This window comes from Panulirus ornatus, chromosome 64, assembly GCF_036320965.1.
Source record: "Panulirus ornatus isolate Po-2019 chromosome 64, ASM3632096v1, whole genome shotgun sequence".
Taxonomy (NCBI): Eukaryota; Metazoa; Arthropoda; class Malacostraca; order Decapoda; family Palinuridae; genus Panulirus; species Panulirus ornatus.
Window position 1 is genome coordinate 3,929,057 of NC_092287.1, and position 24,976 is coordinate 3,954,032.

A 24,976-nucleotide genomic window follows, 5' to 3' on the forward strand; every position below is an offset into this window, starting at 1 on the left:
ATCGCCGTTTTCCGCGCTAGCGCGGCAGCTCCAGGAACAGAAGAGTGGCCGCATTCGCTCACATCCATTCTCTCTATCCCTCAAGCGTAATGCACCGATGCCACAGCTCCCTGTTCACAACCAGGCATCACAGACCTTTCCATGGTTTACCCCGGACGTTACGTATGCCCTGGTTCAGTCCATTGACAGCATGACGACCCCTTTATAAATCTTTCCAATTCACTTTATCCCGAGCACGCTTTTCACCCTCCTGCATGTTCAAGGCCCCGATCACGCAAAGTCTTTTTCACCACATCCTTCCATCTCCAATTTGCACCCCCCCCCCCCCCCCCCCCCCCCCCCCCCCGTCTCTCTCCTTGTTCTCTGCTCTTCTAACACGTATATCCTCTTTGTTAACCTCTCCTCACTCATTCTATCCATATGTCCAGGCCATTTCAGCAGACCTTCCTCTGGTATCTCAACCAGAAATCTTACTTACTCGATCAAACCACTTCTCACCACATATTATCCTCATACATTTAATTTCCAACAGATCCACACTCCACCACACATCCTCATCAATAGTCCATGCCTCGCATCCATATAACATTGTTTTAGATTACTGTATGCTGAACCATACCCATTTTTGCTCTCCCAGATAATGAGCTTTCATGCCACACATTCCTCATTGCTCCCAGAACCTTCACCCTCTCTCACTCTATGTCTCACTTCCTCTTCCTGGTTCTATTCGCCACCGAGTCAACTCCTTGGTAACTAAATCACTTCAACTCCTCTACTTTTTCTCCGTTCAGACTCGCACACCCAGCCCTGCTAAACCTAATAAACTTGCTTTTATTCACATTTGCTCTAAACCTCTTCCTTTCACACTCATTTCCAAGGTCAGTAAACTTCTGCAGTTTGTCACTCGTATCTGCCACCAGTGCTGTATCATCAGCCAGTAACAACTGAATCACTTCGCAGGCTCCCTCACCACCCTGTTCATAAACAGATTAAACAGCCATGGTGACATCACATACCCTTGACCCAGACCAGCCTTCACTTGGGGAACCACACACTCTTCTTTCTTCCTACTCGCACACACGCTTTTACGCCCTTTATACGAACGTCTCTCTGCCTCTGGTAGCTCTCTCCTCCCATACCATATGTCCAAAAAGACCTTCCACAAGGCACCTCTATCAAACTCATGATATACTTTCTCCAGATCCGTAAACGCCACACACAAATGCTTCAGTACGAATGATTGTTAAGAGGGAAGGATGTGATCCATACAGGGTGTAGACATATAGAAATGATAGATGGACGCCAGATCTTGTGTGAGCAAAATACACACCATTACCATGTTACACCTTAAAGAAAACGGTTGTCAGGATACCAGACAAAGGAAATAGCTGTTGGCGTGCTAGATAATGAAAATGGCCGTCCGGATGCCAGATACAAAATGCTTGCTAGAAAAATGAAGAAAAATATTTATCCGTACGCAAGATGAAAACAAACGAAAACGTGAACATACCCTTTGAAATGGTTGTCTGCATAGTGGATAAAGAAAATGGTTTGTTGTCGCACTGCACAAAGAAAATGATCAGTATAAAGCGTAAAGGAGATTGTGATTATCGTGTTTCCGAGGAACACCGCAGCTGTAAACGTTACCACTCGAAAAAAAAAAAAAAAGATACGACGTCAGATTTATTGTTAACATTTCACTTCGGTACACACACACACACACACACACACACACACACAGATGACGTCACACTTTCCTCGGAGCGTGACATGATCGTAACTACCGTCTTAAGGGAGTAATGCTCGTTTCGTGTCGTCGCCTTCCGTGAGTGACCCGTCACATGTTCGTAGTTTCTGAAGCTTACTCGGTGGAGTAAAAAAAAAAAAACATTTGGCATTTATATTCGAAGCACGATATTTTCTTTCTTTTTTTTTCGATGTTATCGCGGCCCTACGTATGTACGAAAATGAGGGTAGGAGGGGAGGGGAAGGGAGGAGTTTGTCGTCATGTTGGTTGGTGGGGAAAGTGAGGGATGGGGGGGTTGGGGTGAGTGTGTCAGGACGCAGGCATGAGTGAGCATCGTCTTCCACATCCTTTTCCCCCCACACACGGGGCTTTATCGGCGGGAAAAGTCCTCATATATATATATATATATATATATATATATATATATATATATATATATATGTGTGTGTGTGTGTGTGTGTGTGTGTGTGTGTGTTTACCAAATAGCGTCCTAGCTTCGTCTCGTCGATGTATATCAAGTGACTGTTATATTTCTCTCTTGTGTCTCCCCTGATGATGTGATTATTACAAGAAAGTGCACTTGGGAACTTTTCGTGTTTCACTTTCCCCGTGGACTCATAGGAATATATATATATTGCTAATTCTGGTGTAACTTAGGTTTTGGGGTTTGCGTTGCGAGCTAAGTGGCCCATGAGGGTACCCTGATGGACGCCGGAAGGGAGAGAAGCCGTATGATGACGCCAAACCTCACAAATGAGAACATCGACCAAAGGTGGCGGTGACGACGTCAGAGATCCTTAGTCTCCTCGTAGATTTAAGGGACGTGAGGTTATAGTCCATGAAGGACGTGCTTGTCAGGAACGGAAATGCGGATGGGAATGTGCCATATTGGGCGCGATTATCTTAAAGAAAAAGACAGGCTGGTACTGGTGCGTGGGTAGAGGCGAACCCTCAGAGGCCGCCTTAATCGTTCCGTCGAAATTGGCCCTCTCTTGACCTCACTGCCGCGAGTGGATGCCCCGGGAGACGACGAGTCGCTCATCGTTTTTCACCGGGGCAGTTACAGAGGCATCGTCCAACCGGGGCAGGCATTTTGTTTGAGGAGGACTCCACGTCAGCAACTGGGGTCCTCCGGTGCAGCAAGTCAGCCAGCTGGCAGCTTCGTCTCTTCCGCCGCCGAAAGTCGCTCAAGCTGACCGTTGGACAAACAGGGACTTCCCCTTCCCGAACGGGAACGTCACACCAGATTTCCCCGTTACCCCTCCTCCACTTGGTCTAAGTTTAAGCAGTGGATCTATATTCCCCCTCCGGCATCTTCTCCACCGTCAGCGACTGCGGCAGTGACCCAGCAGTGACCATTCCCAGCTTGTGATCTGGTAATGAGAGAACACGAAGACTAAGAATTTACGGTATCTGTCTGTCTGCTTATCTATGTGTCTGTCTGTCTGTCTGTGTATGAATACTTTTGTGTGTCAGTCTGCAAGTGTGTGTGTGTGCTTGGATGATTACCCGATGATCGGATGAACAAATTAGTATTGGATAATCAGTTTGGTATTGTTATTGTGTACGATGGTTAGGTTAGGTTCATTTTCTTTTGACGTGCAAAAAGGAGATACCCTCTCGAATCATTGAGGCTGTTGGGCATCCTTACTTGATAGAGTTGAGTCGAAAGCGGTCCGACTTTTAAACTGTCCCAGGCTAACTTCCAAGCTTGGCCCTCTTGCCATGCAGTGCAGTATTGGTTCACTTTCCCTCATCTGTAGGTGTTGCTTTGGTTTTTGCTCTTGAGAGCTGGCTGATTGTGTTCCCCCACCAACTAGATAGAAAACGCAATACTTGGCAAGCCGCAAGCTGCTGCGTCACTTGATTACTGTGTGGCCGTCGACAACTCAAGGGTGGGCCGTTTTGATAACTGTTTCTTTCCCTACACGCCGAAGCTTTGGTACTCGTTATCTTCTCAAGTCTTTCCCAATAACCATGACCCGGCGCATTTTAGAAGACAGGGTTTTTACTTCCTCCAAAATTCGTAGTTTCCCTTGTCTTTTTTCCCCTTTCATAATTCTCTGTATTCCAATAAAGGCCTGACCTTGATGTGGACTTTTGTGCGTGACTGAAGCCTTTATATATATATATATATATATATATATATATATATATATATATATATATATATATATATATATATATATATATTTTTTTTTTTTTTTTTTTTTGTCGCTGTCTCCCGCGTTTGCGAGGTAGCGCAAGGAAACAGACGAAAGAAATGGCCCAACCCACCCCCATACACATGTATATACATACATGTGTATGTATATATATATATATATATATATATATATATATATATATATATATATATATATATATATATATATTCCTATGAGTCCACGGGGAAATGAAAGGCGATAAGTTCCCAAGTGCACTTTCGTGTCATAATCACATCATCAGGGGAGACACAAGAAAGAAATATAACAGTCAGTTGATGTACAACGAAGAGACGTAGCTAGGACGCCATTTGGTAAACAAGTAACTGTCCGAATGGAGGTCGGATGCGTCCAAGACTGACAACAAGCGTATCATAATAAACTTATTATGTGGACAAAAACGGGAATGTTTACACATTTTTATCAACAGTGTATACAGAGAAGTCATACCAGACATGTGAAGTCGTAAATGCAGAAATACCGCCAGGAGAAGGAAACACGAGAATTCTGAGCGCTTTCTTTTATTACCCCCATCTTCAGAGGATTAGTTGGATAGAGGGAAAATAGATACAGTAGAGGTCCTGTGGTCATTATACATAACCCCCATTGTATCTATTTTGTCTTTGTAACGAGTCATCTGAAGATTTGGTAATACACGAAAGCGTCTGGGGTAAACCATGGAAAGTTTTGTGGGGCCTGGATGTTTAAAGGGAGCTGTGGTTTCGGTGCATTATACATGACAGCTAGAGCCTGAGTGTGAACGAATGTGGCCTTTGTTGTTTTTTCCTAGCGCTACCTCGCGCACAAGCGGGGGGAGGGGGTTGTCATTTCATGTGTGGCGGGGTGGCGCCGGGAATGAATAAGGGCAGACAGTATGAATTATGTATATGTGTATATATGTCTATGTCTGTGTGTATATATATGTATACGTTGAGATGTATAGGTATGTATATGTGCTGTGTGGGGACGTGTATGTATATACATGTGTATGTGGGTGGGTTGGGCCATTTCTTTCGTCTGTTTCCTTGCGCTACCTCGCTAACGCGGGAGACAGCGACAAAGTATAAGATGATAAATAATATATATATATATATATATATATATATATATATATATATATATATATATATATATATATATATATATATATTAAATAAGACAAACGAGTACCCCTATCCTTTTCCTTTAAATTTTGACATTTCGAGGTATGTCATCATCAGGATCTATAGTTACAGAATATTGCAAGTCCGTGGAATGAATCCATGAAGCCAATCATACCTTCAGTTGGCATCAGTTGATGCTGAGCATCTTTGTTTTTTTTTGTGTGTGTTAGTTTTCCACTCTGACGTGAGACATGTTGCTTTTTCTGCTCCGGGTTTTATTAGGTCGCTCGTGTTTGTACCGTCCGCTCCACAGGAGAGGCCGCTCCTTTACGACGTAGGATGAAGACTCGTGTCCGTCACTGTCGGACTGATAGATAAGCTTGCTTCATGTGCAGTGACGCCAGTGTGGCGAGGATATCACCAGTGCTTCTTACCAAGTGGCCACAGACTTCTTGTCTTATACCATCATCGCTGTCCTGTTGAAGGATGAAGGCTGGCGCTTAATTATGCATAGCCAATAGAGGATTATTTTTTTTTTTGGGGGTGCGCGCTGGTCAAGAATTTGGCGCTGTAAGAGAAGGTTGACAGAGGAGCACTGAGAATCATCGAAGGCTTCGGTGACGTGGACGGCGGCATATGTGTGTGTGTGTGTGTGTGTGTGTGTGTGTGGGTGCCACAACCGGATACTTTGCGACGTGAGTTCAGATAGTCGCTTGAAACGACGACACAGCAATGCGTGTTTATATTTTTCTTTCCCCCCTGAACGACCGTTTTGGCAGCCGAACTCACCACCTGTATTCCTCGGTTGTCGTTCGCCTCCTTTCAACAGTCGTCGCGTGTAAACATGGTCGTCTTGGGTCCCGTGGTCGTCTCTGAGCTTCCCCAGGCATCCTCGTCATTTTGTCATGGTCGCCGCAGCAAGCATGGACCTCAGCCAGCCAGTGGTCGTCGCGTCAGAGTGTCCCACCCCTCCCCGTCAGCGTCGTCGTCAGTCGTCGCGACTTGAGCCTGGGCAGGAGTCACTCGGATTTGGTTATAATGTCCAGGCCGACGTGTGACCATCCCACCCCAGGCAGCTGTACTGCCGTCGGCGACGCTGTGCGAGGGGCGGGGCCCAAGGCCGGAAGCCTTGGCGTAACCCTGGTCGAATCCTCGATTCCTGTAAGCCTCCCTCACGGGTCCTTCCCCACCAGATGTCTTGCCCGGGTAGACGACGCATATGCTATGCCTCAGTCAGTGTCCACAGCCCGGGGGTCGACACATATACCTTAGTACGGGTCCATAATCCGGGGACGACAGAAATGCCGTAGGACGGATCTATAGGCAGAGGGACGACACATTATACCCTGCCGCGTGTCCATAGGCAGAGGGACGGCACACATATACCCTACCGCGTGTCCATAGGCAGAGGGACGACACATATATACCCTACCGCGTGTCCATAGGCAGAGGGACGACACATATTTACCCTACTGCGTGTCCATAGGTAGAGGGACGACACATATACCCTACCGCGTGTCCATAGGTAGAGGGACGACACATGCATAGCTTACCGCGTGTCCATAGGCAGAGGAACGACACATATATACCCTACTGCGTGTCCATAGGCAGAGGAACGACACATATATACCCCACTGCGTATTCATAGGCAGAGGGACGAAACATGTATACCCTACTGCGTATCCATAGGCAGAGGGACGACACATATATACCCTACTGCGTGTCCATAGGCAGAGGGACGACACATATATACCCAACTGCGTGTCCATAGGCAGAGGGACGACACATATATACCCTACTGCGTGTCCATAGACAGAGGGACGACACATGCATACCTTACCGCGTGTCCATAGGCAGAGGGACGACACATATATACCCTACTGCGTGTCCATAGGCAGAGGGACGACACATATATACCCTACCGCGTGTCCATAGGCAGAGGGACGACACATATACCCTACCGCGTGTCCATAGGTAGAGGGACGACACATGCATACCTTACCGCGTGTCCATAGGCAGAAGGACGACACATACATACCCTAACGCGTGTCCATAGGCGGGGGTACGACACATATGTATATTACCAAGTATGGTCGTAGTCATGGGTTGTACCATCTACACAAGGCATGGTCCATGACGTCGTTCCCGTTGCATTAAACCTCTGTATGTCGTCAATATACGACGTGTTGCAAGAGTGTGTTGCTCGCATGGTAGCAAAGTGGCAACTTCTTGATGGTAATTATGTGTTTCGCTGTTGTTTGATTACTGAAATGTTTACGATAGTAACCTAAAGAAATGACATAATAATGTTCTTAATTGGACAAGTTTATTGAATTTTTTTTCTAATTAAATAGATATAATATATAACTTATGACGTATATCACTGTCTTCATAAATAAGATCACGTTGAATACTTGAAATAAATAAATTAATTTGCTAATGCAGGAGGGATTTCAAAAGTGTACATTTCTCTCGAGACAGGCATCTTCCATCGCGTTTGAGCATCATTTTGTATTGTAATTGTGAAGTATTTTGGTATGTGTGGAGTACATAACGTATTTTGATATGTGTGGAGTGCATAACGTATTTTGGTATATGTGGAGTACATAACGTATTTTGGTATGTGTGGAGTGCATAACGTATATTGATATATGTGGAGTACATAACGTACTTTGGTATGTGTGGAGTGCATAACGTATATTGATATATGTGGAGTACATAACGTACTTTGGTATCACTGTATTTCTGTGAGCTGTAGTCATTTAGTATGTTTGTTAGGGGCAGGAGTCATGTTGCCCATGCTCATACTCCAGCCATTCGATGGTGCACTGTCGCTTCTCTTTCTGAAATTTGAGTTGTTGGACTTCTCGCTGAAGGGCGTCTAGCAGCTGCTGCTTCTGCTTGGTCTTGTCCCTGTTGCGTTTAGCCCTCACGGCTTCGCGGCGTCTGCGCTCCTCCTCCGGGTCGGAGGAAGGAGGCTTTTCGTACTCTTTCAGCTTGCGCTTGGCTTTTGTGTCGTGCTGGGGCGGGCCCAGGGAATACTGGTTATCGTCCAAGCCAACAGGAGCGACGGAGACCAGGCCGCCGCCCATTGTCGTCTGGATCTGGTAGAAGTCGTGGACTCCCGGTGGCCACTCTCCCAGCTGGCTCTCGTTCGTCGCTGGATATTCCGGGTAGCCGCCGCAGACGGTTTCTTCCGGGTAGCCGCCGCAGACGGTTACTTTCGGGTAGCCGCCGCAGACGGCTTCTTCCTGGTAGCCGCTGCAGACGGCTTCTTCCTGGTAGCCGCTGCAGACGGCTTCTTCCGGGTAGCCGCCGTAGAAGGCTCCTGCTGGGGTGGTCATCGGCTGGTTTATGTAATAAGGCTGGGCGGATGCGCTGCTGGCCTCGCCGGGCGGCTCCGTCCAGAATGGCTGAGGTTGAGAAGGAGGAGTGGGAAGTGAGGCGTCGTGCGGTACATACGGCTGCCAGTCCTCCATGCTGCTAAGCTGTGCTGGGGCTTCTCTCCAAGCTTCCTTCTACCCCTCTTCTTTCAGCACAACAAGCAACCTTCTCTCCTCCACCACTTTACACTCGAGCTGTTGATCACCAGTCCTCGGGAGGGGGCGTTCAGCGTGCGCGTTGTCGGACCTCAAGGATGGGGGAATTGCCAGAGCCTCGGAACCAGGAGAGCACAGATGTACACCCGCACGGTAGATGGGCCAAGTGTGTTGGTGTTTGTGTGTGTGCCTCTCTCTCTACCCCCTCACTAGCTAGGGGCCGGGCAGTGTGATGCTGGGAGGCGATGTGTGTTTGGACATCGTGCTGCTTTCTCCAGCATATATACGTGTTGGTAGGTCGAGAGTCTCGACGCGTGAACAGCAGGACAAGAACGTGTCTACAGGAAGGGAAGGAGGGAGGGTTCTGTTGCTCAGCCGTAACACGTCAGTAGAGTAACGTTTCGATGGTCTTGTGTACCTCAGTGTGGAAACTTTCCCCTAGTGGATGTCGACGGGGACTGGACGTGAACGGGGTTCTCTTCGTCTTGGAGCGCCTCCCGCCCTCCTCTCTCTCTCTCTCTCTCTCTCTCTCTCTCTCTCTCTCTCTCTCTCTCTCTCTCTCTCTCTCTCTCTCTGGGATGCACGGCAGATGTTTAGAGGGGTATGTTCCTCCGGTATCCTCGTCTTCTATCCGTCCGTCGTTCGTCGGCGAACACACACACACACACACACACACACACGGTCTGGTGTGTCCGCCCTTGGGAAACCGTGAGCGTCGGACGTGGATCGTGTTATGTCATCTTCGAATCACCGGGTTCGCATCCAAGGGGCATGGTGGAATTCGTAGAGCATCTCTAATGATGCTGTGACCTCCACATAGTCCCAGAGTCAGCAGAGAGAGAGAGAGAGAGAGGGGGGGGGGGGATTGACATGAGTCTCAAGAGGTGTACTGTTGCGCCAGTATTGGGTTTGGGGCGGACGTCTCGTGACCAGAGGTGTGTTCGCATGTGGCGGCCTAGTGAGGCTGCTGACTGGCGGGCGTACCGTTGACCGTCTCCAGCACGGCGGTACGACCCTTGAGTAGATGGTACGAGACCCCCTGAGCATGAGAGGGGTTAGGGGGGGGTGGTGTTAAGGACACCTGTGCGCCTCCCGACCTATGCTCGTGTTGCGAAGAGAATCAAATCAAAATGATAGAACGTTTATAAGTTTTCTGATGAACGTATAAGTTTCAAATGAACTTGTGTTTATATATGACGTGTAAGTTTCAGATGAACTTGTGTTTCTGTATGACGTGTAAGTTTCAAATGAACTTGTGTTTATATATGACGTGTAAGTTTCAGATGAACTTGTGTTTCTGTATGACGTGTAAGTTTCAAATGAACTTGTGTTTCTGTATGACGTGTAAGTTTCAAATGAACTTGTGTTTCTGTATGACGTGTAAGTTTCAAATGAACTTGTGTTTCTGTATGACTTGTAAGTTTCAAATGAACTTATGTTTCTATATGACGTGTAAGTTTCAAATGAACTTGTGTTTCTATATGACGTATAAGTCAACTGAAATCTTGATGTGACAGGTGATTCGTATGTAAGTAACAAAGGAAATACGATATTAACAGCTTGTGACCAGCTCCCCTTAGGCTGTGGCGATGGGGTTGGCTGGTGACGGGATCGGGGCGAAGTCCTCGGAAGACCTCATATAGGTGCACCAGGTATTGTGTGTACGTACGTAGGTGTAGCCAGGACCAGTGATTACGTTCGTGAGTCAGAGGAACCTCGCTATAACCTCCATACGTTCGTGCCTTGGGAAGATTCGTATTTTCACACTAGGGGGACAGTCTTGCTCGGGTTTCATGCCGTCCTTGTACAGTTCATCTCAAACGACACGCTGTTTTCCTCTCGTGTATGACTGGTATCAGTACACACTCACCCGCGGGTTGTGTGAACCTGTCCGTTCATTCGCGAGAAAACTCCCGCTGAAGTTCTATCTATGATCATTACGACTTCGGGTCGAGTCCGACGGGAAAGGCTAGGAGCGAACCCCCGACGCGTTCAGCGCCGTCTTAAACACGTCTGGGTTTACCGGCGCGTGAATCCCCGGACGCCGGACGCCTCAAACGTCCGAGATTCCAGTTCTCTGGAGGTGAGCGGCGAGTGGCGTACAGGGAGAGGAGAGTCGGCGAGGAGAGTGGAAAATTTTTTCCAAACGGCCGGACCGAGTGATGCGCATCGGGGTCCGGTGTTATCCCCCAAGTGTGACGAAGAAAAGAAAAGTGGCCGGTGACGAGATGTTCAGTTTTGAGAGAGAGAGAGAGAGAGAGAGAGAGAGAGAGAGAGAGAGAGAGAGAGAGAGAGAGAGAGAGAGAGAGAGTTACTATTGCCACAGGGAGCGGAGGACCTCCAGCGTCCCACTGGACGAGGAAGTCGGAGAGGAACTTCAAGCGCAAATGTGAGAGCAGTACGGTTGTTTGTCTTGGCTGATTGGATGAGGCCACCAGGTACCACAGCTGACGGTGTCGTTATGGCGGCTGGGGATGTCCTGTGATGGCAGTAGCCTCCCTGACAGACGACCGGTGACGGTAGCCTCTCACACCCAGACGTGTCGTGTGTGTCGATGTCGTCCGACTTCCCCCATCTCGGCAGGTAAGTCGTTTAGAACGAACCCCCTCCCCCCCTCCCTCCCTTCCCTTCCCTCCCGACAAAAAGGGGAGTGGGGGATATATATATATATATATATATATATATATATATATATATATATATATATATATATATTGGAAAGGATCACAATTGTGCGCGTGATCAAGTATATTCCTAAAAGTCCACGGGGAAAATGAAACACGATAAGTTCCCAACTGCACTTTCGTGTAATAATCACATCATCAGGGGAGACACAAGAGAGAAATACAACAGTCAGTTGATGTACAACGAAGAGACGAAACTAGGACGCCATTTGGTAAACATGCGATTGTCCAAGACAGACAACTAGCGTTCATAAACTTATCATTTTACAAATTTTATCAACAATAAAGTTATCTAATTTGTATAGACCATCACTAATATTAAGATTATGATTCTTTGTGTATTTGATAATAGAAGATTCAATGATATTTCTCGTGGTAATAGAGTTAGAGTTAATAACTGAGATGGCATTACTCCAGTCAGTACAGTGATCATAGTTTTTAACGTGATTAAACAAGGCATTTGATTCTTGTTCCCTTCTTATACTATATTTATGTTGCTTAAGTCTAACAGAAAGATCCTTACCAGTCTGCCCAACATAAAACTTATCACAATTTCTACTTGGCACTTTATAGATGTACCCAGGAAAATTTTCTGGTGAATTCCTGATTTAAGATATTCTTTATGGTATTATTGTTGCTGAAGGCAACATTTACATTAAAAGATTAAAGCAACATGGGAAGTAAAGCAAATCCTTTAATGTAAATGTTGCCTTCAGCAACAATAATACTATAAAGAATATCTTAATCAGGAATTCACCAGAAAATTTTCCTGGGTACATCTGTAAAGTGCCAAGTAGAAATTGTGATAAGTTTTATGTTGGGCAGACTGGTAAGGATCTTTTTGTTAGACTTAAGCAACATAAATGTAGTATAAGAACGGGACAAGAATCAAATGCCTTGTTTAATCATGTTAAAAACTATGATCATTGTATTGACTGGAGTAATGCCATCTCAGTTATTAATACTAACTCTATTACCACGAGAAATATCATTGAATCTTCTATTATTGAATACACAAAGAATTATGATCTTAATATTAGTTATGGTCCATACAAATTAGATGACTTTATTGTCGATAAAATTTATAAAATGATAAGTTTATGAACGCTCGTTTTCTGTCTTGGACAATCTCATGTTTACCAAATGGCGTCCTAGCTACGTCTCTTCGTTGTACATCAACTGACTGTTATATTTCTCTTGTGTCTCTCCTGATGATGTGATTAGTACACGAAAGTGCAGTTGGGAACTTATCGTGTTTCATTTTCACCATGGACTCTTAGGAATATATATATATATATATATATATATATATATATATATATATATATATATATATATATATATATGATTAACGAGTTGACTTCATCCGAAGTTTCAGAACGTACGCCGCGCCAGCCGTCATGACTCACGGGTCGTCTTAAGGGAGCTTATCACACCAAGGTGACACGTGGCAAGTGGCAGAGGCAAGGGACACTCGACAGTGTGGCACGAGGCACGCGTGAAGGAGGAGGAGGAGGAGGAGGAAAGGGGTGGATGGTTAAATCGTTGAGAAAAGGCTTGGACCCGCTGATAGTTTCGCTAACTTCCTGGCGGGCTCTCAGTTGTCAGTACCGGGACCGAGGTAGCGTCGTGAACAGTGGAATAGGCCGTAGAGGGAATATCCTCACTTGGCCCCCTTCTCTCTTCCTTTTTTTTTTGGGGGGGGGGGGGGGGAAGTAAAAACAGGAGGAGAGGATTTCCTTCAATTCATCGCATAGTCATAGCAGCCAGCCAAACCGCATCGACCTGCGTCGCATTACACAAGTTCGTGAATGCGACGATGCAGAGCTTCGTCGCCTTCGCAAAGACGACCGCCCGTCGTATTGTTCTTGAATACGGGCCCGTATGTCATTTTATTATATCCCTGGGGACAGGGGAGAAAGAATACTTCCCACGTATTTCCGGCGTGTTGTAGAAGGCGACTAAAAGGGGAGGGAGCGGGGGGCTGGAAATCCTCTCCTATTTTTACTTTTCCTAAAGAAGGAACAGAGAAGGGGGCCAAGTGAGGATATTCCCCCTACGGCTCAGTCCTCTGTTCTTAACACTACCTCGCTAACGCAGGATAAGGTGAATATGCATGGGAAAAAAAGAAGGAAAAAAATGTATATATATATCCCTGGGGAAAGGGGAGAAAGAATACTTCCCACGTACTCCCTGCATGTCGTAGAAGGCGACTAAAAGGGGAGGGAGCGGGTGGCTGGAAATCCTCCCCTCTCGTTTTTTTTTTTCAATTTTCCAAAAGAAGGAACAGAGAAGGGGGCCAGGTGAAGATATTCCCTCAAAGGCCCAGTCTGTTGTTAACGCTACCTTGCTAACGCGGGAAATGGCGAATAGTATGAATGAAAAAAAAAAAAAAATATATATATATATATATATGTGAGGATAGAATTGTTGGACAAGGCGAGATGTGATTGTGTGCATGAATTATCGCGCGGCCATGTCGTTATCAGGCAAACCAAACAGACGGAGTCAACAAGGAACCAGATGGTCGCCAGTGTTGTCATATCTATCTAACCTGTATAGTATCCTTGACTCATAGGTGTTATTTGATATGTTGGGAATATCATATCTTGCAATTAAGAATATACATCATTACTAGAGCCACTATATGGAGGAGGGAGATCACTTGTTGGCAACGCTGGGGTGTTGATTAGTGCCCAGGGGGCCCGACAGCCATCGACTGTAACCCCCCCCCCCCCCCTCCTCCCATCACATCACTCCCGCTTGGGGAGGGGGGGGGGAGGGATGCCAAATATCGGTACTCTTGTGATATTGTTAAGGTAGTAAGGAGCAAAGTATCATATGGTAAGAATAATGTAAGGAATTAGCACTTGAAATAACCCGAGGCATGTCTCATGAGTATAGCTGTAGGTTAATTATAGAAATTGAATTGCACGGGGCATGTCCATAACAGCTTCCATATAGGATCATGCCATGTACAAAGGTATACTATTTACGGTGTTCAATTACGAACATACAGTGATACAGTTTCAAGTAACGTCACCACGAAAATGTATCGATTGTGTGAAAGTGACAAAGTGACACAGTGAAGTAATTAGTTAGCCAGAGGAAACTATATAATGTTAAGTAAACGTGCGCGGACCCATGCATAATGATTATGTTAGTGGTGTTGTAACCAGTTAGATGTTAAGACTCCAGTCACAGCGTGCTTACGCACGTTTAAGTCATGTTATGTGGACCCATTTCATTCTATTTAGGTATTAAATATAAGAAGGTTACTGACCTTTCCTTAGCCCACAGGGAAGTGGGAAGTCAGAGTATGATTGGCAGTCCATTGTCCTAGTTGGGTCTTTAATGTCTAAGTTAAGGGGTTTTACTTAAACCATGGCTATGGTCCTCCATGGTAATCTCACTTAAACATCATCAGCCATCATATAATAATCTCTAGTATGTACTAGCAATAATAACGTAACAACAGTATATTCTCTGTTGTTTTTTCGAACCCATATATATTTATATATATATATATATGTATATATATATATATATATATATATATATATATATATATATATATATATATATATATATTTTTTTTTTTTTTTTTTTTTTTTTTTTTTTTTTTTGCCGCTGTCTCCCGCGTTTGCGAGGTAGCGCAAGGAAACAGACGAAAGAAATGGCCCAACCCACCCCCATACACATGTATATACATACGTCCACACACGCAAATATACATACCTACACAGCTTTCCATGGTTTACCCCAGACGCTTCACATGCCTTGATTCAATCCACTGACAGCACGTCAACCCCGGTATACCACATCGCTCCAATTCACTCTATTCCTTGCCCTCCTTTCACCCTCCTGCATGTTCAGGGCCCGATCACACAAAATCTTTTTCACTCCATCTTTCCACCTCCAATTTGGTCTCCCACTTCTCCTCGTTCCCTCCACCTCCGACACATATATCCTCTTGGTCAATCTTTCCTCACTCATTCTCTCCATGTGCCCAAACCATTTCAAAACACCCTCTTCTGCTCTCTCAACCACGCTCTTTTTATTTCCACACATCTCTCTTACCCTTACGTTACTTACTCGATCAAACCACCTCACACCACACATTGTCCTCAAACATCTCATTTCCAGCACATCCATCCTCCTGCGCACAACTCTATCCATAGCCCACGCCTCGCAACCATACAACATTGTTGGAACCACTATTCCTTCAAACATACCCATTTTTGCTTTCCGAGATAATGTTCTCGACTTCCACACATTCTTCAAGGCTCCCAGAATTTTCGCCCCCTCCCCCACCCTATGATCCACTTCCGCTTCCATGGTTCCATCCGCTGCCAGATCCACTCCCAGATATCTAAAACACTTCACTTCCTCCAGTTTCTCTCCATTCAAACCCACCTCCCAATTGACTTGACCCTCAACCCTACTGTACCTAATAACCTTGCTCTTATTCACATTTACTCTTAACTTTCTTCTTTCACACACTTTACCAAACTCAGTCACCAGCTTCTGCAGTTTCTCACATGAATCAGCCACCAGCGCTGTATCATCAGCGAACAACAACTGACTCACTTCCCAAGCTCTCTCATCCCCAACAGACTTCATACTTGCCCCTCTTTCCAAAACTCTTGCATTCACCTCCCTAACAACCCCATCCATAAACAAATTAAACAACCATGGAGACATCACACACCCCAGCCGCAAACCTACATTCACTGAGAACCAATCACTTTCCTCTCTTCCTACACGTACACATGCCTTACATCCTCGATAAAAACTTTTCACTGCTTCTAACAACTTGCCTCCCACACCATATATTCTTAATACCTTCCACAGAGCATCTCTATCATATATATATATATATATATATATATATATATATATATATATATATATATATATATATATATATATATATATATATATATATTGGAAGTATTGGAAGATGAAAAGCAGTGGGATTCATGTGTCTTTGAAGATGTTCACTTCTTTGGACATTGTCATTAAGAATGATTTAGCTGAAGGGCCATGTTTACCAGCTAAGAAAATTTTTTTTTTTTTTTTTTTTTTTTTTTTTTTTTTTTTTTATACCTTGTCGCTGTCTCCCGCGTATTGCTACCTCGCAATACGCGGGAGACAGCGACAAGGTATAAAAAAAAAAAAAAAAAAAAAAAAAAAAATATATATATATATATATATATATATATAATGGCGTTGCGACGAGGTTTTGTCTCAAGGCAGATCTAGCTCGTATCGCTCTCCGCAGGAAAATCGAGAGCTTCGAAGAACAGGAGCCGAGTTAGTTACTTGTTATGAATGAGACATATTGTGAATGCTTGTGGAGAGAGGCACGCTTGGGGTTGTAATCGAGCGGAATACGGATGGTGGATTTTGGTGAAATACGTTCATTATGTTGCATCATAACCCAACCCTTTCTTTGTTTAGTCCGGCCATCTCTCTTGGAGTCATTGTTCTGTTAAAGTAAGAGAATGCGCAGAACTTCACCGGTTATCTGCGCGTGTGACTCACGGCCTCTGTAGACGACGGTGCACAGCCGAGGCAGACGGAAATCGCGCACTGGGGGGAGCCGAAGGAATGCCACACATTCCAGTGTGTAGCAGTTTGGTTTGTTTTTTTTTTCTTTATGAAGGGCAGGATCGCCCCGGATAGATGTCGGGTTTAACTGCCGCACATACGTATATATACGTACTCGACGCGGGAGCAGAACCCGGCTTGAGTCAGACGTCGGTGGAACACGTTTTGGCCCTCGATGTATGATGATGCCTGGTGTGGTGGGGGGGTGGGGGTGGGGGGGGGGGGGGGCACGAGTATAATGCCCCTCCCCCCATATCCCCCCCCCCCCTTCCCTTCCCCAAATCCCCCGTGCTGTAGAAGTGAGGTATGTATGTAAACGTGAACACTGAGATGGCCATGAAGATTGTAATCATTCCTCTGCCTCTCAGCCATTGATGCGCCACCTCCGCACACCGTTCCCACAGGCTCGAGGGTCGTACCGTCGTGCTCAAGGGTCGTATCGTCGTGCTTAAGGGTCGTATCGTCGTGCTTAAGGGTTATACCGGGGGGCTAATACCTCTCTTCCCTTCCCTCGATTAGCCAGTCTTCAGTATCCGTCTCTACAAAGGATGGTATTAAGTCAAACTACAGCACTCCGAACTACCCCTCTTCTAGGAGAGGGGATGTCAAAGGCTCTCTTGAATACATCACGCATCAGATAGTTAATGGTCCAGATGGTTACGGCATTTCTGTTAAAGGTCCAAATGGTTGCAGAACTTGTGTTAAAGGTCCAAATGGTTACGGCATTTCTGTTAAAGGTCCAAATGATTACAGAATTTGTGTTAAAGGTCCAGATGGTTACGACATTTGTGTTAAAGGTCCAAATGGTTAATAGAATTTATGTCAATAGTCCAAATGGTTACAGAATTTGTATTAAAGTTCCAAATGGTTACAGAATTTGTGTTTAAGGTTCAAATGGTTACAGACTTTGTGTTAAAGGTCCAAATGGTTACAGAATTTGTGTTAAAGATCCAAATGGTTACAGAATTTATGTTAAAGGTCCAAATGGTTACAGAATTTGTCTTAAAGGTCCAAATGGCTACAGAACTTGTGTTAGAGGTCCAAATGGTTACAGAACTTGTATTAGAGGCCCAAATGGTTACAGAATTTGTGTTTAAGGTCCAAATGTTCACAGAATTTGTCTTAGAGGTGCAGATGGTTACAGAATTTGTTAAAGGTTCAAATGGCTGCAGAACTTATGAAATTGAGCAGCATAGTGATGGGACTTCTGTAACAGCAGTAGTCCTGTAACAGCAGAACTCAGTAGTTACAGGAACTCAGTGGTAAACAGCAATCCGGGGTAATACAGCCCCAGGCGGGACAGAGTGGTATACGCTGATGATGTTGTAAAACAGCTGAAACCGCTTGTGGGATCATAGCATACGTCATGTGACCGTCACTGTCCATCACTCTCCCCTCTCACCATCACCACCGTCACTGTCCAACACTCTCCCTTCTCCCCATCACCACCATTCCTCGTCCATCACTCTCCCCTCTCACCATCACCACCATTCCTCGTCCAACACTCTCCCCTCTCACCATCACCACCGTCATCGTCCAACACTCTCCTTTCTCACCATCACCACCATTCCTCGTCCAACGCTCTCCCCTCTCACCATCACCACCATTCCTCGTCCAACACTCTCCCCTCTCACCATCACCGCCATTCCTCGTCCAACACTCTCCCCTCTCACCATCACCACCATTCCTCGTCCAACACTCTCCCCTCTCACCATCACCGCCATTCCTCGTCCAACACTCTCCCCTCTCACCATCACCACCGTCATCGTCCAACACTCTCCTTTCTCACCATCACCACCATTCCTCGTCCAACGCTCTCCCCTCTCACCATCACCACCATTCCTCGTCCAACACTCTCCCCTCTCACCATCACCACCATTCCTCGTCCATCACTCTCCCCTCTCACCATCACCGCCATTCCTCGTCCAACACTCTCCCCTCTCACCATCACCGCCATTCCTCGTCCATCACTCTCCCCTCTCACCATCACCACCATTCCTCGTCCATCACTCTCCCCTCTCACCATCACCACCATTCCTCGTCCAACACTCTCCCCTCTCACCATCACCACCATTCCTCGTCCAACACTCTCCCCTCCAATGAGTATAAGCAGACGTTTTCAGTTTGTCCTCCAATTTGCCTTTTCCGTCATTCTCCATTTTATGTTTTTCTACTTTTCCATTACACAGAGCCTTCAGTTGACTCAACGTTCCTCGAGCGAGCGTGCATGTAGTGCATGGCATAACTTACAGGGGGTTAATTGCTGTCGTTTTGAGTCATGCTGAGCGGGGCTGTCCCCCGGCAGGCGGATTCACACATCCTTTTCCCGACTTAAAGAGAGCTCTATTTTCGTAGACCCAGTCGAGGGAATGTAGGTAAAATAAGTGGTGAATACCCGCTTGCCCGCTTTCCATGTTTACACTCTACGTTGGAAGGGATGGAGGGTTGTGTATAAAAACGGAAGAAGGGATTGAATGGCATTCAGAGAGCGAGACGCCCTCGAGAGCTACAGTCGTGTTTCCTTGCTCGCTTAGCAGCTGCTGAGGACGACCCACCATCACCATCCCCCAGCTACAGAATGTTCTCTTCTGGACAAGACAGTTACGAAAGGGTGCAGACGTCAGGTCCCTTTTCCGGCGGGTACGTGCGCTGTAACCCGACCCACGAGGACATGCTGGAAACATTCGATATATCCATGTTGGACAGGGAGGACGCCCAGTCCTTCGGCGGCAGTGTGGGTTCTCCCGGAGCCAGCGACTACCCGGCATTGACGAGTTTCGCAGAGGAAGATCGTTCGTACATGACCGACGGTCATGGCCTGGAGAGGGCTTACGGAGGCGCATGGATAGCCGAGGGTACGCCAGATGTTTGCTCAGAGCTCTCCTTGCTGGACGCAGCGCACGGTTACCCAACGCTGACGACTACTGCTGCTGCTGCTGGAGGCTGCTGGCCTGCTGCAGGTCCGGACCACCAGCAGCCTTTCTCACCGTGGCCTAGTGACCCCAGCCACTTGCCGGTTCCAGGACACTCTTCATGGCCTTGTGACCTCGACCACCTGCCAATTCCAGGACAGATGTCGTCGACGGCGACGCTCACCGAAAGGAAGCTGAAGGTGTACGAGTGGCCGCCCCAGAGCGACCCAGAGCTGGAGAAGAAGAGGATGAGGGCGATAAAGGCCCTGAGGAACCGGCTGAAAGGGAGCCAGCAGGAGGAGGAGCAGTACGCCAGGCTGACCGGCCTGAGCAGGGACGTACACCAGCTGCAGCAGGAGAAGCAGACGCGGCAGCAGACCGTCGCTGCCTTGGAGGCTCACCTGAGAAGGCTGGCCTTAGCCGCTTCTGCTGGCCAGGGTCTGGTCCCTGGTATTACCACACATCATTCCTCACTCTCCTGAACTGTATATAATATCTCGTCCGTTCCACTCCCGGTGTCACTGGCTCGTTTGCTTTGAGATGTCCAATGAGGGCTTACTTTTCTGGTGGGATATTGTGGTTTTTCCGTCCCCTTTTAAAGCTCCGGACTCTTGGAGCTGAGAGAGGAGGGTGGCATCCCACTGTGAAAGTGTTGGTGATAGTTTAAGTTACCAGCATTAACAGCTTTAAGCTTATGTAGCCGACATCTCTTTAGGTAGCAAGTGTGTTGGGCTTCGTAGACGTGGACTAGGCTTCCCCTTATTATCCATCTTCGTCCTACCAATGTGATCTGTCTTCAGACAAACTAGTCATTAACCTAAGACCAAATCTGTTCATCTCTGTCTCAGTAATGTATGTATATATTTCACGTACTCGACGCCTTCGTGTGTTCCATTAGGATAAGATCCCAGATGTAAATAAATTAATGGCCGCCATGTTGTTGTCTGGTATATTTACTCCCTAGCCTTCTATGGATGATGTTGCTTGGCCGTATCTTAGTATCAAAACCATATGCAGCCCTGGCAGCGATATATATATATATATATATATATATATATATATATATATATATATATATATATATTCCTATGAGTCCACGGGGAAAATGAAACACGAAAAGTTCCCAAGTGCACTTTCGTGTGATAATCACATCATCAGGGGAGACACAAGAGAGAAATATAACAGTTAGTTGACATACATCGAAGAGACGAAGCTAGGACGCCATTGGGTAAACATGTGATTGTCCAAAACATACAACGAGCGTTCATAAACTTATCATTTTACAAATCTTATCAACAATAAAGTTATCTAATTTGTACAGACCATCACTAATAGTGGACTCATAGGAATATCTTGATCACGCGCAAAATTGCGATCCTTTCCAATATATATATATATATATATATATATATATATATATATATATATATATATATATATATATATATATCTTTAATGCTGTCCCCTATGTTTACGGCACAGTAAAGAATTGCATGGTGATGGAGGTACCTTCATCTCTTGGTTATGCAGGTATCGGTCCTAAGGTGGGTGAGAGGTGGTTTGTTTACCTACCCTACAACATTGGGGCTGTAGGGGGGAATGCGTGGAAGGTCTCCGGTACTTGAAAGGGAGCGAAAGTTTCCCCGGAAACATCTACCACGGAATGAGACCAAGCTAGGAAACGAGAACTCTAACCCTTGGTCTTGCGAAACCTGCTCACAGAATATCAGTAATGCTTTGGTTAAGACATTAACTTATCAAAGAGTATCTGAGAGAGAGAGAGAGGAAAAGAAGAAAGAAGCCAAGAGGACAGCTTGGTGGAGGATGTGAAGGAAACCTACCACGATACTAAACCGAAAATAGCTTGGGAGAGAGTGATAAAGTCCGGTTGAAATCTAGTTGTCCACTCCATTGCCTCGCCGTAATAATGTTCTCGCCTAGCGCACCTCGTCCGTGCCTCGTGTCACCAGATGTAGTGAAAGCGTTTCAGGGAACAGAGAGGGACCTCTCTCTACCCTGTCTGACTCCGGTAATAGAGCACGGTGGTGAGGTATTACTTATGGAAACACAGTGGTGATACCATCGTCAGGCACTGAATCTGATCCTCCGAGGTTGTGGAGGATGAGGGGCATTGTGATGTCAAAAATCTTACTGAAACCTCCGTAAGCAGTCATATTACATTGATTCTGACCACTATGGACGCTGAGAGGGCCCTTGTGTGGAAAATGTCCCTAACTTTATATTGCCATTCTTAAGGTATGTAAAAGACCGTGCCATTGCTACAAGGCTTAGACATACTGCAGTGTCAGTGGTCTACCTTTGCAGTCTTAACGGGGTGAGAGAAATGAACAGCATAAAGTCTCGATCTACAAGACAAACGTCGATGCAAATAAGATTCGACTTTCAGAAAGGATTTGCCAATCATCGTCATACATCATCGATGGTTTGATATAGAGGAAGACATGTGATATCAGAGAGTCAATGTGCCTTCGAGACAGAATATTAATTTTTTTGAGAGAGACAGAACTGGAAAGTTTTTGATTTTCTCTCTCTTTTTTCTTCTTCTTTTGTTAGTCCTAGACGATGAAGACCCACAGATTCTCAGTTTGATTGTGAATGTCTGTAGCCCGGGACGTGTGAATGTCAAAGACCCGTTTTCCCAGAACAGTTTCCGTGGGCTGCAACAAGGCTGCAGGACCTCTCAGTGCGTGAAGGCTGGGTAAAGTCAGTGGATGGAAGAGCCATGACTGATGATCTGGGGGGACGGGGGGGGGGGGTGATTGTCTTGGAGAAGGACCTTAGAGGAGAGAGAGAGAGAGAGAGAGAGAGAGAGAGAGAGAGAGAGAGAGAGAGAGAGAGAGAGAGAGAGAGAGAGAGTTCCCAAGCGCTCATGTAGCAAAAGAACGTACGCAGCTCGGGGAGTTTAATGGTGGTCGGAGGGGCTATTCCCCCTTCTTTTGTTTCTATTTTAGAAGCGTATCGTTAAAAGCCTCCCCACCCCACCACCCCAGCTACCCTTAATTTTTTCATCTTTCTCTTTTTCCGGGGGTCTTGTCATTCTGGAAGTATGGGCTAGTTTTTTTTTTTTTTTTTTTTTTTTGTGTGTGTGTGTGTGTGTGTATTTTTGCCTCTTCTGTACCATCCGGTCCCGGCTGCTTCACGCCCTCCCGGTTGGCGGGAGTTTTCCCCGGGTCCCATCGTTCTAATCTGGTCGAATGGGGACCCCCGTCTGGCCAGGCCTGGCCAATCATCCGCCCTGTAGGGCACTTGGTGTACTACGCCCACAGTACTTCACTGTCTGCATCTACTTTTGTATATATATATATATATCATTTTTCCGTCTCCGGTCCGAGGCGAGGGGAAGCAGTTGTGGGGCGCATATGAGAACAGTGGCCCGTACCAAGCCAAGGAAGGGGTCTCCCTGAAGACCATGGGCCCGTGCTTAGGGTAAGGCTCTGGGAGACTCGTGAGCACTGACGGTTCGTACGTTTGGAACACCGTGTCACGATCCTCGAGTGTCGCAGGAGGTGGAAATTTCGCGTCCTTAACGTAACGGGAGGGAGTGTTAACGCTCATGTGGGGGCCCAGGTCTTGTAGCGTTCTCTGCTACGTTACAGCTTCTTATGCACGTTGTCAGCATGAACCACGTCCTCAGGCGACGCATTCATCCAGCGGCCTTTTACTATAAAAGTACACCTTTCCACTGCCCCTCTTTAAGTTTCTAGTTTCAGTTCGTTTCGTATCCTCGCTCCTCTCTTTTCCAAGACAGGCAGATATGAAAATATCCAGCTGTGTCCCATCCTCTTTCCTTTACATTTGCTGGGTTTGATTGCAAAGCCCATGCAATCGTGGTCTCTCTTCAGTGACTTCATGACCTTTTGAATCGTCTTCGAACGTGAGTGTACACTTCCTGACGAGTCATTCGCATTGATCAAAAACAGTAGCGGTCGCAGCAGATCAGAAACCTTGGGGCACCTCACTTGCAGCCTTCACCCCTTTTGGAAGAAGGCCCCACTGACGTGTGTCTTCTGGTCACCTTCAGTTTAAATGACCTCCTATTCAACGGAGGATAGGCTCCCCTGGTTCCCCTCCCCGTCATCCAGCTTCTTCAAGAAGCTTTCTACATACTGCAGTGTCGAATTCTACGTAGGTGTCAACCTATCCTTCCTTAACAGTATCAGGGTGAGTGAAAGCGGCAAGTCATTATTCCACATATTTATTTATTTTTTTTTATTTATTTTGCTTTGTCGCTGTCTCCCGCGTTAGCGAGGTAGCGCAAGGAAACAGACGAAAGAATGGCCCAACCCGCCCACATACACATGTATATACATACACGTCCACACACGCAAATATACATACCTATATAGCTCAATGTACACATATATATACACACACAGACATATACATATATACACATGTAAATAATTCATACTGTCTGCCTTTATTTGTTCCCATCGCCACCTCGCCACACATGGAATAACAACCCCCTCCCCCCTCATGTGTGCGAGGTAGCGCTAGGAAAAGACACCAAAGGCCCCATTCGTTCACACTCAGTCTCTAGCTGTCATGTAATAATGCACCGAAACCACAGCTCCCTTTCCACATCCAGGCCCCACAGAACTTTCCATGGCATACCCCAGACGCTTCACATGCCCTGGTTCAATCCATTAACAGCACGTCGACCCCGGTATACCACATCGTTCCAATTCACTCTATTCCTTGCACGCCTTTCACCCTCCTGCATGTTCAGGCCCATGCAGGAGGGTGATATATATATATATATATATATATATATATATATATATATATATATATATATATATATATATATGTATATATATATTTTTTTTTTTTTTTTTTTTTTTATACTTTGTCGCTGTCTCCCGCGTTTGCGAGGTAGCGCAAGGAAACAGACGAAAGAAATGGCCCAACCCCCCCCCCCCCATACACATGTACATACACACGTCCACACACGCAAATATACATACCTACACAGCTTTCCATGGTTTACCCCAGACGCTTCACATGCCTTGCTTCAATCCACTGACAGCACGTCAACCCCTGTATACCACATGACTCCAATTCACTCTATTTCTTGCCCTCCTTTCACCCTCCTGCATGTTCAGGCCCCGATCACACAAAATCTTTTTCACTCCATCTTTCCACCTCCAATT

The 24,976-nt window shown here is 46.0% G+C and overlaps 3 protein-coding genes across 4 annotated transcripts in view; 2 read left to right on the forward strand and 1 right to left on the reverse strand.

Annotated features, from left to right (window-relative positions):
* The window catches only part of LOC139746138 (uncharacterized), a 100,141-nt gene that overhangs the window by 16,735 nt on the left and 58,430 nt on the right, over positions 1-24,976 (forward strand). The gene's annotated exons all lie outside the window — the stretch shown is intronic.
* LOC139746187 (uncharacterized) lies at positions 5,128-11,190 on the reverse strand. Its single transcript, XM_071657105.1, has one exon. It carries the CDS (start codon positions 8,531-8,533, stop codon positions 7,829-7,831), a length of 705 nt encoding a protein of 234 aa, XP_071513206.1. The 5' UTR covers positions 8,534-11,190; the 3' UTR covers positions 5,128-7,828.
* Positions 16,481-24,589, forward strand: LOC139746160 (uncharacterized). The gene has a single exon (XM_071657027.1). The coding sequence runs from the start codon at positions 19,469-19,471 to the stop codon at positions 20,282-20,284; it is 816 nt and encodes a 271-aa protein (XP_071513128.1). The 5' UTR covers positions 16,481-19,468; the 3' UTR covers positions 20,285-24,589.

What these genes read in the sequence shown, in the direction of transcription:
- LOC139746187 (XM_071657105.1), bottom strand. Translation starts at nt 8,533, where the DNA reads ATGGAGGACTGGCAGCCGTATGTACCGCACGACGCCTCACTTCCCACT.
- LOC139746160 (XM_071657027.1), top strand. Translation starts at nt 19,469, where the DNA reads ATGTTCTCTTCTGGACAAGACAGTTACGAAAGGGTGCAGACGTCAGGT.